A 14089-nucleotide genomic window follows, 5' to 3' on the forward strand; every position below is an offset into this window, starting at 1 on the left:
GCCTGATAGGAATTTTGTCCATTTGGCTGATTGGCTGGTGCCATTTGGTTTTTGCCTACTGAATAGCAAATCGTCACAACTTGTAAGTTGTGGTTAGGCATTGGTTAAAAATTGGTTGGTGGAGGGGTAAGGGTTGGCTGTGCCTGCCCCTCCAATGCTGCTGCTGCAAGGGAGTTCCGTTAAAGGAATCCAGGGTCTCGCCATGCTTTCATCCGAATCCCTGGCATGGGGCTTGGGCTACGCAAGGCCCTGGGAGCATGCGGGGAAAGGTGAGGGTATGGTGCCCAGCTCCATTTTCTCCCCAATATTGTTAATAATAATAATAATAATAATAATAATAATAATAATAATAATGTATTATTTATACCCCGCCCATCTGGCTGGGTTTCCCCAGCCACTCTGGGTGGCTTCCAAAAGAGTATTAAAATACTGTGATACATCAAACATTAAAAGCTTCCCTAAACAGGGCTGCCTTCAGATGTCTTCTAAAAGTCTGGTAGTTGTTGTTCTCTTTGTTTACCCTTACTGGCTTTCACTGGAAGTCAGTTCTGCCCCTGGGCGGGGACAGATAGTCGTAACCAATGCCTAAGCAACCACCCACATTTATGTATTTTAATAAAGTTGTGGCCAAAATTCTGCCAAACACCTTAAACAAAAATTCTGTGTGAATTGTGATCCCTAACCACTGGTCTTGCTAGCTAGGGATCATGGGAGTTGTAGGCCAAAAACGTCTGGAGGGCCGAGGTTGAGGAAGCCTGACTTACAGTCACTTCCAATATATTGCCTCTTGGAAAAACCATCAAATTTATTTCTCAAATTCTCTATAGGGATAATGAACAGGAGCCACACTTGAGTGTTAATTGCACAGAAGGAAGGAAATAATAACAGATGAGATTGAAGTTGAATGAGAGAAATGCTGTATGGTTATCTATACAAATTTTCAGGGCACTGTTGCACATACCCCTGGACGTCATGATCCTGCCCATGTCAAATGGTAACCAGTACCTGCCAAGCTTGCAGCTTCCAAAGCTCCTGCATCTCTCCTTCCATCGCTGCCCTCTGCTTGGACCTGTGCAACAATGTGTTATGTAAAGCATGTGCCATGGCATAGACAGCATTATAGACACTGTAGCTGTGGGCAGTCATGCTCATCTCAAAATCAGATGAAGGGAGCTCCTCCAGCTTCTCCTCTCCGGTGCAGCTTCCAGTGGGCTTCTCCTCCATGTTGGAGTTTGGAAATAAACAGCGAAAAACCAGGGTCCAGAACTGCTTGAGAAAGTCATCTCCATTTTCCTGAAAGGGGTTTAGGAGCTGAAGAAAGGCTCTGAATCTTTGCACCTCATTGGAATGAACTGTAAAGGAGATGGAACCTTGGAAGACTTGCATATCCCATCTTTTTGGATAAGTGGTTCCTATGAAATCAAGCTGAGCAGTCAGAATCCACACTTTCCTCATCGGTGTCCCAGCCACATTTTCCCTTTCCCATTGTGCTAACATTGGTTGTAAGGCAAGTATGGATACAGAATTCCCGCAGAAAATAACAGCACTGGCTTTGCTCTTCACAATCACTTGATTCACTTGGAGGTACAGTAAAGGAAGGTTATTATACTCATAACTAGCTTGGGGAGTTCTCTCTAAGAAGGCTAAGCAAATATGTTTCCTGGAAAGCAGAGGTTGCAGCGTCTGCATACACTTCTCTCCACTCTCATTATTGCCAGCAAGTAATCCTACCCACGTCCATGAAAAGTGGACAAGTAACTCAACAATCCCAGTGTACTGATGGTCATCGCTGGGCACCATCCGGTAGAAGGGAGTGTGTCGGCTTTGATCCGTGTTCTGTGGAGCAAAGGAGCCATAACTGAGCTGAAAGGAAATGAAGAAATATAAATTGGTCCATGGATGTAGTAGAAGGAACTCATATGTGGTGTCTGTTCTGTCAAAAAGACTGGGAGAGAAAACTGCATTTCCCAAGATAGGAACCACGAGAGGCTGTGTTGCAACCTCCAAGAAAGAGTCATAGACACTGGATTGTAGAAGGATGAGTAACCTCACACCCAGGGCCTTATGCTGCCCTCAGGATACTCTACAGAGGATGTCTCCAGGACACATGTCTCACTCATCCTGTGTCACACAGTTCATATACTTGGCTAGTATGTGTCTCTGAACAGTAATACTGCCTCTTGCTTGCCTGGATAGAGAGAGGTTTGTTTGGAAACATCTGACGTTTCCATGGCTGAACTGCAGCCTACAGAACTAGAGTCATGTGTCTTGTCTCAACCACCACTGATATGTGACCCCTATCAGAACGGCCTGATATGGTTGTTCACTTGGTACAATGGTAGGGACGGCCCTGGCGGAGGCTATTCTCTCTTTCCTCCTCATGGAAGGTGTAAAAGGTGAAATCAGATACAACCTTTTGGTCACAGCAACCCATTTGTTGCTCACCAGGCACCAATCATGTTTTCTTTCTGATACAAGGCGAACTTAGAAAAAAAATTATTTTAGCTATTTATATTTTTTTATATCTAAATCCTTTAAATATAGAAATCCTCCTAAAGTGACTTATCATTAAATTACATGTTTAAAACCCAGGGTTATTTTTCTAGAGAAAGAGCTGCTGGAGCCCACCATGAACTTCTCTCTTGTTCTCATAGAATGGCATTGGTGCCCAACTGAGAGGTGCCTGCGCTGCGCTATGGCGAACAATGGGTGAACACTGGTTAAAGGTAAAGGGTAAAAGGACCCCTGACCATTAGGTCCAGTCATGACCAACTCTGGGGTTGCGGCGCTCATCTCGCTTTATTGGCCGAGGGAGCCAGCATACAGCTTCTGGGTCATGTCGCCAGCAGGACTAAGCCGCTTCTGGCGAACCAGAGCAGCGCACGGAAACTCCGAACACTGGTTAGGAAACATAATAATAAGTGAGCTGCGAAGTGCCCAAATCAGTATTTTACCTGGGGAATCTTGTAGTCACCCAATATGGTTGCCATGTAGAGGGATGTTCCAAAGTCAAGTCCCCCAATGACAGCCATCAGATTTTTTTCAATGCCACACCTGTAGTTGGGTACATATCTGGGATGCATGGAAATAAGGTCCAGAATGGCCCGATAGGTCATCCTATTATTGGTGTAACTGTCATAGATGTGGAATCCCAAGGTGATATTAGGCAAGATCGTGGGGTTCTCATTGATCTCCTTGACCGCAAACACCAAAGCCAGAATATGCTGATAGTTCTTAGGCATAATACTGTAATGGATCATTTTATGATGTATAACTGAGAGATATGCAAGCCATTGGAAAATTGCTCCTAGGCTAGAATGCTGCTGCTCCTCCAATACTATCTGCTGCTTAGGATGCTCCCCCCCCTTTAAGAGCTTTGTATCAATCTTAGCAGAGAACTCTTTTGTTGGTTCAGATCCGTTTGAAAATGAGGAGAGAGAGGTAGGATAGTAACCATCATTTCTAGATCCGTGAAACATTTTCAACTTGACATATTTTCAATTTGGGGTGCCATGTGTGTTTGTCATAGCCCGGCTTGGAGGAGAACAAATGGTGCTCTAAAAACCCTACTTCAAAGGCAAGATGAGCTTTTAAGATTCCTCACCAGAAACTCTTCTCAGGCTTGGTTTAATATTTAGACCAGGGAAGGGTTCACACCTTTCTCTAACATCCTACCCCTTTGTAACCTATTTCTATTCTGTAGTGTGGCTGCTCTTACAAGAGTGTCTACTGAATTGGCTGCCACTCTTTACCTCATCAGAGCTGTGCATAATTTGTTTACATTTGTTTGATTCCTCACCGAAAACTCTTCTCAGGATTGGTTTAATGTTCAGACCTGAGAATGGCACCTCACTTTATCTCCAACATGCACCCTTACCTCTGAAATCAAGATGGTGCTGTGGAGAGCATAGAAACAGGTGGAATTTCTATTTCTCTCCCCATCCCTCACCATAACACACTGTGGGGTCAAAGCAAGCCTCTCTCAAGAACTCAAAGTGAAGCCAGAGAGCTATTTTACCACTTGCACTTTGGGGAGTATCCTGTCACCTCCCCCATCCCCTATATCTCCCCTCCTGCCTGGTGATGGGTACTGGAAGCTTTCAACAGTTGGATGTTGATTACTTCTCCGAGGGTGCTTCCAGCTTGCCAATGTTTTGGGTTGTGATTCTAACACCTATGAGGAAATTCAGTGCGAAGTGTGGGACAATGCAAGCTTCACACATCATTGAAGCTCCACACAAGCAAATCAGAATGAGTGCTCATTAAAAAGCCAACACTGTTTAATATGGATGAATGCTAAATAAACAAGTCATCTGAAAGTGACTCTGGTGTTTGCACCTGTTTGGGGACTCTGCTTCTCTTACTTCTTTGGCTCTTCAGTGCATTCAGAAGCCCCTCATTTCAAGAAGGGCTTCCACATCGGAAGCTCAGATTTCCAAGTAAGACTAAACCTTTGCTCCTCTAATGAAGCACTGCCTGGAAGAGAATTGTGAAGAGGAGGAAGGAAATGGGGGAACAGAACTGATCAGCAAGTCCAAGCTATCTCATCTTACTAGCAGTTTCAGATCACCGTTTCCTTTCCTCTAAGCTAACTCCTTAGTTTAGCACCTAACTCTTATTCCTACCTCTGACGGGGGGGGGGGAATCCTACCGAAATTTATGTTTAGCATTGGGGAATCAGAATCAAATGATTTGTTGATGTGTACTTGATTACTACTTACAAGAAAGTACGGACTTGATGGGTGATAAGGATTTCTCTGAAGTCTTCTTTAGCAAAAGAGCCAAAGATATGAGAAGCAAGTCCACCAATTATAAAGTCACCAGGCTGATAGAATTCATGTGGAATGCTGAGCAGATGATTGGTGGTGCAACATTTGTTATGTTTGCACATCACATGTGTCAGAAAGGAGAGAATGGACACAAGAATCAGCAGCATATTGAGGCAAATGTTCCTTCTAGTCACACACCTTTACTTCCATCGAGAACATGCCTGTTCGCTTCAGAACCAACCTCACTAGAATCTTTTGCCCTCACACAAATGCCATGTCATTCCACCAATCCACAGATTAAAAGACTGTCTTACAACTCTCCAAGTGAAAAATGAAAATCCTGCCTCTTCCTCTGCCCTCCCCACTGTTTGAAATGGCAGGAAGGGGTTTTTTATTACTAGACTTTGACTAGTATTCTCTCGAAATCTATGAGGACCTTATCCAAAGGAGATTCAGTGATGACAAGTGTGATAATTACCAATGAGATAATAACTAGGTGCTGTTATTGCCAGGAAGATCGGAAGAATGGAGAAAAACATGTTTTGTGATGTTTCATGAAAAGCCATCTCTGTCAATTCCTGAGATGACACACAAAGGGCACACAAAGTAAACTACAAAGAATAAGAAAAGAACAGTAAGCCTGTCTTTTTTCAGGGAAGGAATTCTTCATGTGACCATAGAATATGCGTTATCTGTCCTCTAAACCTTCCTGCATGAACCTCCCTTTTTTAGCTTATTGACTATTACACCAAAACAAACTAGGGGAAGGCAGGTTCGGTTTGAAAGTAGGAAGGTTTATACAGGGGCGTATCTATTGTGAAATGTATGTGGCACCTGTAGCAGTGCCAATTTGTAGTTTCAGTATATGGATAATTCCTAGGCTTTAATGGTCTAATATCTCAAAGAGGACACCGCTGACAACAAAAATGGCACAAAGCAATTAATACAAAATAACTGTGTGATGGAGAGCATATGAATATTAACTATAGAGTAGTCTGAAAGAAAAGACTGGCAGTGGGATATACTACTGTTTCCTCCTTATTAACTGCTGTTTGTCATTCAGATCAGGCCGCAACACAATGATGTAGCATTTGGGGGAAAAGATGAAACCTAATAAGCCAGCACTGGAGGCCAAGATGGAGAAGATCTCCACAGCCACCATGTATTTCCCCTTGGTGCTCAGGTACACTGGAACAAAAGAGACCCAAACACTACAAAACAACAACATGCTGAAGGTGATAAATTTGGCCTCATTAAAGCTGTCAGGCAGTTTCCGGGCTAAAAATGCTACAACAAAACTGACAAAGGCAAGGAAGCCCATGTAGCCCAAGACACAGTAAAACATGACAACTGACCCTTCATTACAATCTAGTATTATTTTGTCTTTTACAGAGTGCAAGTCAGAATTGGGGAAAGGTGGAGAGGTTCCTAACCACACAGCACAAATACCAATTTGGATAAGGGAACAAGAAAGCACAGTGGTGCTTGCCAGTCTTTTCCCCACCCATTTCCTCATTCTGGATCCTGGTTTGGTGGCCCCAAAGGCCAGAACCACAGTGATGGTTTTGGCCAACACACAAGAAACAGTCACTGTGAAAATGATACCAAAAGTCACTTGTCGAAGAAGGCAAGTCACTGTGCTCGGGGGGCTGATGAAGATGAAGGGGCAAAGAAAGCAGAGCAGAAGAGAGGTGAGGAGCATGTAAGTCAGATTCCGGTTGTTGGCCCTGACGAGTGGTGTGTTCTGATGTGTAATGAAAATGACTAGGACCAATATTGTGAGCAGTGAGAAAAAGGCAGAGAGGAAAGCTAAGCTCATCCCCAAAGGTTCTTCAAACGTCAAGAAGCTTATTGTCTTTGGAATACATTGTGTTTGGTCTTTGTTTGGATAGTGACCTTCTGAGCATCCGACACAGTCATTCATGTCTGGGGGGGAAACAAAAAATTGAATGTTAGTCAAGTGTATTTGAGGGCAGCTACTTGTGCAGTGGGACATGGGCTGTGGGTTACACCACAGAGCCTAGGACTTGCCAATCAGAAGGTTGGCGGTTCGAATCCCTGCAACGGGGTGAGCTCCCGTTGCTAGGTCCCTGCTCCTGCCAACCTAGCAGTTCGAAAGCACGTCAAAGTGCAAGTAGATAAATAGGTACCGCTCCAGCAGGAAGGTAAACAGTGTTTCCGTGTGCTGCTCTGGTTCGCCAGAAGCAGCTTAGTCATGCTGGCCACATGACCCAGAAGCTGTACACTGGCTCCTTCAGCCAGTAAAGCGAGATGAGTGCCGCAACCCCAGAGTCGGCCACGACTGGACCTAATGGTCAGGGGTCCCTTTACCTTTACTTGTGCAGTACCTCAACTTGGATGTATGACAGGTGTCCCTAGCCAGACACAGGAGTGGTTGGTGTGGGAGGTTGGTGCTCTGCAGCCCCCTCCTGACAGCAGAGTATTGCTGCTTCTTACTTTCATGAGCACTGAGAACATGTCCTGGAGGGGTGGTTGGATCAAGATGAAAGGAGGGAGAGGTTTGAGGAGTTGCTAGCTGAAAATGCCAGGGAGGGATCCGGTGAGCTGGGTCAGGGCCTCCTGAGACATGTCTGTCTGAGGGGGATATCGCAGGTGATGGTCTGTATATGAGAACTACTCAAACTACAAGCAGTAAGGGACTCATCTATTAAGGATAATGGTTTAATTTCCTGAAATGGGAATGTTTGCTTATGTTGAATTGATGTTTGTGTGTTTTCCTTTAGCAGTAGTTCTCTCGTTTGATTGGCTGACTGTGAATCACATGAGAGAGGCATTCCATTCTGTTGTGACTGCTATTTGAGTAACTGTTTTTTCACGTGTGTGTGTGTGTGAGAGAGAGAGAGAGAGAGAGAGAGAGAGAGAGAGAGAGAATGACTGCTGAAAAGAGGATCCCAAGATGTTAATAAGGAGAAACTTTTACTCACTATAAAGAACCAAGTGAAATAAGTATGAGGTTGTAGATATGTTCTTCTCAGTTATGTGATTATGAAAGTCAAACTGTTTTGAACATAAAGAGTCTGGACAGTGCATATCATCAAAATTTATTCCATTTTTATAATATATACACAACCTGGCTGTACTAGAGTTGTTCCTTAGGAGTGAGCTGCATGGGAAGGCAGTGTCCTTGAGCTCCCTTCCTGACTGCAAGATCTCTGCTGCTTAGCTGGATGGTGAGGGGGCAGGGCAGGGCAGTGGGAGACCTGTGCTCAACAGGTGCATTGGCAGAGCAAATCTCCACTCCCCCGCCCCCATCGCTGTCCAGGCAATCTAGTGCTAGGGAACCTCTTATTGAAATTTCAACTCCGGTTGTCTGAGCTGATAAGGCTCATCTTCCTTTGAGCCCAGCAGAGCATTAAAACAACAAAGTCCACAACGGAAGGATGAGGCAGGTATGGGCTACATTGCTATACTTTATTGCTAAGCTATGCAGAGAGCAAAGAAAAACACATCTCCTCTCTATGAGCGCAGAGAGCAACTGAATAAAGGAAACGAAAGAACAAAGGAAACAGGAAACCAGTAACGTCACATCCCGTCTCCCTTTCCCGTGAGAATCCAACAGTATCTGGACTCTGTGGAATGTAAACAGTCCTGTGACTCCAAGTAGCTGCTCAGTGAGGAAACAGAAACTAACACCTCTTGCCCATCATGCTTTTTAGGACAAATCACACCTAGGATGTTAGGAGTAGGGCAGGTAAAATTGCATTTTGCAAGCCCTGGTGATTAGTTGATGGTTGGGTCTGTTTCCAAGTGCTGTGTCCCTTTGCAAACCTGATCACTGGCTGATTGTGGTGAGGAACTGCACAGCTGAGAGCAAAAAAATACGACATGTATATAGTGCCTCATACCATTCTGAAATGAAATCTTGCCTTCAGGACATTGGGCACAGTCATAGCAGCAGAATTTCTCCCCCTCCTTCTTCTTTCTGCTGGAACCAGGAGGGCATTTTTTGTTGCAAAGGGAGGGGGGTGGCACCTGCCAATTTGAATTAAGTATGAAAGCAGTTAAGTGCACAGAAAATGATTGGCTTTTGGAAAAGCTGAATTCCATTTTCTGGGCTACGAGCAATTAAGTGAATTGGAGAAATGGCACACTGAATACTAAGAATATTTTGAATGCAAATGCATTTTACTGCAGACTAAGAGCAATAATGGCATCTGTTACTAATGTGACTAAATATGTCCTTATATCCCAGTTGAAGTTATGGCCATTTCAACAAGAATATTTTTTGAAAGGGAGAGATTAGATATGAATAGTAACTTTAATGACCAAATTGCTTGGAAAAATACATTTTTGCAAACTTACCAGAGTTTTAACCTGCAGTTAAAAGGAACAGTCTTAGATGACTAAGTGTAATTTAAGAAAGAAGCTGTACAATTTCTGATCCATTCATGTTTTAACATTATTATCCCTAACCAGCCAAGTGTTTTCTCCTGAAGTCGGCCTGTCTATCGGCAGGCCCAGCTCCCCTTGCCTGCTTTCTAAAGAGGTTTTCTGCAGGTTAGACTTAGATACCACTCAGCTCAGCTCCAAAACTTTAAATAATTCTCTTTAGCACTAGAACAAAAGATAACGTCCCTATCTAGTTGATAGCTTCACTACATTTGTGCAAGCCTGCATAAGAAGTAAGTGCAAAAGTATACAGGATCCAAACCCCAACCATGCCACAATGACATTAATTTAGGACACTTCTAGGTTGTGATTTGCTGAAATATTCCCCACCTGTTGAAAACTCCTGTGCCACACCATTTTGTCTTCATTGATGGAAAACTCTTTTCCTGGGGGAGCATCCAAATTCATCCATCCAACCTTCATTCTGATGAAGGAGTTATTTGGGAAAGTGACCAAGTTGGTAATATCGAATCCAGCTTCTAATTCCCTGTTCTCACTAAAAGACACTTCTTCTCCCACACTGTTGTTAAATGAGACACTCCTAAGAAATGGGTGGAGCTGCATCGAGATGGCAGAAAAAGGACAATTGTTTAAAACTCAAACTTATCTTATGTTCAGCATCGCCTTTTAAAGTGCCATTGCCTCTTCCAAGATCTATCATGTTATCAACCAATAAATTTGTGTATGTTTCTTCAAAACCTGCCAAGGGGTCCAGTTCATTTTGTTGTCTTTTTAGATAATTTGTAAAAAGCTCCCATTCTTCCTTAAAGTCACAGTTGTCCTTATCCCACAGTTTGTATGTCAATTTAGCCAACTCCGCATAGCTCATCAATTTTTCTTGCCACTGTTCTTTCGTTGAGATTTCCTCATTCTTCCATCCTTGTGCTATCAAGACTCTTGCTACTGTTGTAGCATACATAAATAAGTTCTTTGTTTTTCTTGGCAGGTCTTGTCCTACAATCCCTAACAAAAATGCTTCTGGGGTTTTTTTTTACAAATGTCATTTTAAACATTTTTTTTCAATTCATTGTATATCATTTCCCATTGTTTTTAAACTTCTCTACATTCCCACCACATGTGATAAAAAGTACCTTCTTTTTGACCCGGTTTTATACATTTTTGCTATCTGTACTGGTGTAATATACCATCTATACATTATTTTCATATAATTTTCTTTCAAAAGAGAACAATCTGTAAATTTCAAATTTACTTTCCACAATTTTCCCCAGTCCTCAAATTGTATATTATGTCCTCTATCTTGTGCCCATTTGATCATGACCGATTTGACCTCCTCATCTTTTGTTTCCCATTCTAGCAAAATACTATATGCTTTCTTCAGCAGCTTCAACATGCAACTACACATCCTACCTGCCTATTTTACAGTTTGGTTATTTCAAATTTTTCAATTTTTGTCTGTTGTTAATAATGTTGTTGTTAGAGGTATAGGTTGGTTGCTCAAGAGCAATCAGGCAATATGCTGCAATAGTCTGTTTTAAAGCTTATCGGTGATAAAAACCTTTGGAAAGCAGAGCGCCTCTATTCCGTGTCTTGCTCATACACTGGCAGAATCTGAGAGTGGGCGGTCCTTAAACCTTGCCCAGCAGAGTAGTTTCTTGACGCCCAGTCTGCGCCTCCCCTCTCTGCGCGGAAGCCTACTGCGCAAGGAAGGCGTGGGTAACGGGAGACCTCTCTCCTCCCTGCTTTGCTCAGGCAAGGTGTCCTGGCACTGCCTCGCCTCCTCCGAGCCCTGCATCTCCTCTCCACTAGAGGCGTGGCTACCTTCCTCCGCTGAGGAAGTGCTGCTTCCCACAATCTTTGGGGGCTCTCTGTAATCCATTTGGCTTTTCCCCTCTCGCCCCTGAGCCGATGGCAGTTCCCTGACAGTTTGTCTTTGTTTTATCAACAATATAAAATGATATGATAATTAAAATATATACAACAACAAAAAAAGAACCATTACGTGCCAAGGCTGCAATTTCTGAAGCTGCGGTCTCCATCTTCTCACAATTCCTCTGTCTTTTGCCCTGGATCTGTACATGGCATCATGTAGGGCATGTGCCACAACATAGACAGCATTGTAGATGCTGTAGCTGTGGCCAGTCATGCCCATCTCAAAGCCAGACGAGGGGAGGCTGTCCAGCTTCTCCTGTCCAGTGCAGGGTTCACTGAACTCAGTACTGGACTTTGAAAAGAAACAATAGAATGTCTGCAGCCAGAACTGCTGAAGAAAACCATCTTCACCTGCCATGAAAGGATTGAGGGAGCGAAGAAGGGTCTTGAATCCTTGCACCTCATTTGAGTGCACTGTGAAGCATATGGAGCCATGAAATGGTTGCATACCCTGGCTCATCTGAAAGGCCACTGCTGAGAAATCCAGATGAGCACTCATAATCCATACCTTCTCCATAGATGTCACATTTTCTGCACCACCTACTGCTAACCATAGTTGCAAAAAACAGAAGGACTTGGCTTCTCCATAGACAACGACAGCACTGGCTTTGCTTTCTGCAATATCATGATAGGCTTGGAGCCACTGGGGAATCATGTCATAATACTCTTCAAAATATGAGCCTTTTGGGGTTCTCTCTGAAAAGGCCAAGCAAATGCCTCTCTGGAAAAACAGAGTTTGCAGGATTTCCATAAACTTCTCTCCACTCTCACTATCCAATGCGAACAACCCAACCCACGTCCATCCAAAGTGCAGAAGTAACTCAACAATCCCTGTGTACTGATGGGCTTCATTGGGCACCATCCGATAGAAGGAAGTGGATTGGCTTTGACCAGCATCCTCTAAGGCAAAGGAGCCATAAGTGAGCTAGAAGGAAACAGACACTTATTTCCCATTAATGCAGTAGAAACATTGGTTATGTGTGGATTGCAATGACGAAACCATTTCGCTTTGGACCCACTGTCTCAGTAAGCCCGTCAGGGAATGGGCAGATGAGGAGGAGTGGTGGAAAGCAGCACCCCAAGAAGCTACCAGAAAGAAGGAAGGGGGGAGAGTATGGTGTGGTGGTTTGAGATGGGTCACACTCGAGAAGAAAAAGGACCTGGGAAATAATAGGTGATGAAGAACCGGAGCAAGGTAGCAATGAACAAAGACAGGAGTCAGATTTCTTAGAAACCGTACAGCAGCCAAGTGACATTCTCTCTCAGCAGAGTTTGTCAGGGCCTCCTTCTTCCAGAAGGACCAGACATGCTCTGCAGAACCCAAAAGAGCATTGTTCTTAGCAGCCACCATAGGCAGCAGGAGGGGTCTGATTTCTAGGAAGCAATGGCTGGTTTGGTGGCAGCTCAAGAGTGTACTTTTATGTCTTCCTGTGAATTAAAGTAAAAGAATATAAAAGCTCTCTCTGTGTCTCTGATTTAACTAGGTGGATAACCAGTGAGCTGTTGACGGCAGCAGTGACAGCCCCAAACTCTCCAGGTCAAATTAAATAAGGTACTATACAAGCGACTGATGAGCAGCCTCCGTAATTCATCCTGGTTGGAGTCTACCTGAGGCCAGCAGACCAAGCTGTTCGCATACATAGAGTAGGTGTGTATAAGTGTATAAGCAAAATGTTCCATTCATACCCTCTGAAGAACATGCACACGTTGGGAAATGGATGAAGGCGGATGAAAGCTTTTATTGAATACAATCTGAAATTGTCAAGGGGGCTATTATGGAATGCAAAACTTTTCTCAACAGGACAGAGGAAAGAAGAATGAGGGGAAATCACCATGTTTGTCTCTTACCTGGGGAATCTTGTAGACACCTAAGATGGCTGCCATGTGGAGGGAAATCTCAAAGTCAAGTCCCCCAATGACGGCCCTCAGGTTTTTCTGTTTGTCACACTGGTAGTTGGGTACAAATCTATAGTGTGTAGAGAGTAGCTCCAAAGTGGCCCAGTAGGTCATCCTTTCACTGAAGTAACTATCAAAGATGTGGAATCCTAATGTGACATTAGGTAATAGATTGGAATTCTTGTTGATTTCCTTGACTGCAAACACCAAGGCCAGAATTTGCTGATAGTATTTTGGTACAACACTGCAATGAGAGTTGGACATCAAAGCGTTTTGCTGTGTACCATTTTTTGTCAATCTGTTTAAGGAAACTTAGGTTCCCTGCCTTTCTGTGCTAGGGAGCAACGAGGCAGCTTACAGGCAGATTTAATTAAACCAATAAAGAATTTGGTTTAAACACACACACCAAAAACTGTATCACACCTTTGACTCAAGTGAAGCTTGAGTACCACTAAGATGGCTAGATCCTAGTAAGCCAGGTGTCCTTCAGCTTATATTTGTGAAGTTGGTACTTCCTGCCTAAGTGCAGAACCTTACATTTGTCCCTATTGAAATTCATTTGTTAACCCAATCCTCCAATCTTGAATCCAGAGGCAATGCCTACTCGCCTTCTAGGTCATATTTGCCGTTCTGTAATAAAAGCGCCAATTCATCTTCCTTGTTTCCCATACTCTGTGCCTTTTTGTAGAGACAACTAAAACTAGGAGTCATTCCCTCCAGCTCCTTCCTTCTTGTAGTTTGTTGCCCTTTGCAGGTTTCTGGAGGCTCACCTCCCATGCATCAATGAAGCTATTGCCCCCGATACCCGACAACCTTCTGTTGCCTGCAATGTTTTGAGAATTACTCTGTGTACTTTTTATTTGAAGATTCTGTAAAACCCAATGGTAGAGCATCTGCTTAGCATACAGGTGGGGCTGGGGCACACCCCTGTCTGAAATCCTGGAGAGCCACTGCTACTCTGTGTAGACAGGCCTGAGCTAGGTAGACCAATGGATCCTACTGGCTACTCACCCATTTCCTGTTGACATCCGAATGGTGGTCTCTCTAGATTATGACACCCATGTGACTGGTTGTGGCCATGGCTCCTCCTCTCTCTTAAGCACTGCTCTGGAAAATGGGGTGGG

General features: G+C 43.8%; 2 protein-coding genes across 4 annotated transcripts; both read right to left on the reverse strand.

Annotated features, from left to right (window-relative positions):
• Positions 1–361: 361 nt before the first annotated feature.
• On the reverse strand, positions 362–5675 carry LOC310747879 (extracellular calcium-sensing receptor-like). 3 transcript variants are annotated; one of them, XM_083583229.1, is made up of 4 exons: positions 5248–5675; positions 4722–4847; positions 2955–3246; positions 362–1863 (listed from the first exon to the last, which is right to left on the reverse strand). In XM_083583229.1, the coding sequence occupies exons 3-4, from the start codon at positions 3240–3242 to the stop codon at positions 988–990; spliced, it is 1164 nt and encodes a 387-aa protein (XP_083439355.1). In that variant the 5' UTR covers positions 3243–3246; positions 4722–4847; positions 5248–5675; the 3' UTR covers positions 362–987. The 3 variants fall into 3 exon arrangements, with proteins under 3 accessions (XP_083439355.1, XP_083439354.1, XP_083439353.1); XM_083583228.1 differs by having other exon boundaries at positions 4722–5675; XM_083583227.1 differs by lacking the exons at positions 4722–4847; positions 5248–5675 and having other exon boundaries at positions 2955–3629.
• Positions 5676–5777: 102 nt separating this feature from the next.
• LOC310748146 (vomeronasal type-2 receptor 26-like) lies at positions 5778–13320 on the reverse strand. Its single transcript, XM_083583751.1, has 5 exons — positions 12918–13320; positions 11140–11994; positions 9510–9737; positions 8636–8762; positions 5778–6695 (listed from the first exon to the last, which is right to left on the reverse strand). The coding sequence occupies exons 1-5, from the start codon at positions 13227–13229 to the stop codon at positions 5794–5796; spliced, it is 2424 nt and encodes an 807-aa protein (XP_083439877.1). The 5' UTR covers positions 13230–13320; the 3' UTR covers positions 5778–5793.
• Positions 13321–14089: the final 769 nt, after the last annotated feature.

This window comes from Podarcis filfolensis, assembly GCF_964270895.1.
Source record: "Podarcis filfolensis genome assembly, chromosome: 13".
NCBI classification, from domain to species: Eukaryota; Metazoa; Chordata; class Lepidosauria; order Squamata; family Lacertidae; genus Podarcis; species Podarcis filfolensis.

What these genes read in the sequence shown, in the direction of transcription:
- LOC310747879 (XM_083583227.1), bottom strand. Translation starts at nt 3,479, where the DNA reads ATGTTTCACGGATCTAGAAATGATGGTTACTATCCTACCTCTCTCTCC. An exon ending in GTGACTACAAGATTCCCCAG is followed by an intron (nt 1,864 to 2,954) that starts GTAAAATACTGA and finishes ATTTCCTTTCAG; the next exon opens with CTCAGTTATGGCTCCTTTGC.
- LOC310748146 (XM_083583751.1), bottom strand. Translation starts at nt 13,229, where the DNA reads ATGTCCAACTCTCATTGCAGTGTTGTACCAAAATACTATCAGCAAATT. An exon ending in GGCACAGGAGTTTTCAACAG is followed by an intron (nt 8,763 to 9,509) that starts GTGGGGAATATT and finishes TCAAATTGGCAG; the next exon opens with GTGCCACCCCCCTCCCTTTG. An exon ending in CAAGATTTCATTTCAGAATG is followed by an intron (nt 6,696 to 8,635) that starts GTATGAGGCACT and finishes TTTCCCCCCCAG; the next exon opens with ACATGAATGACTGTGTCGGA.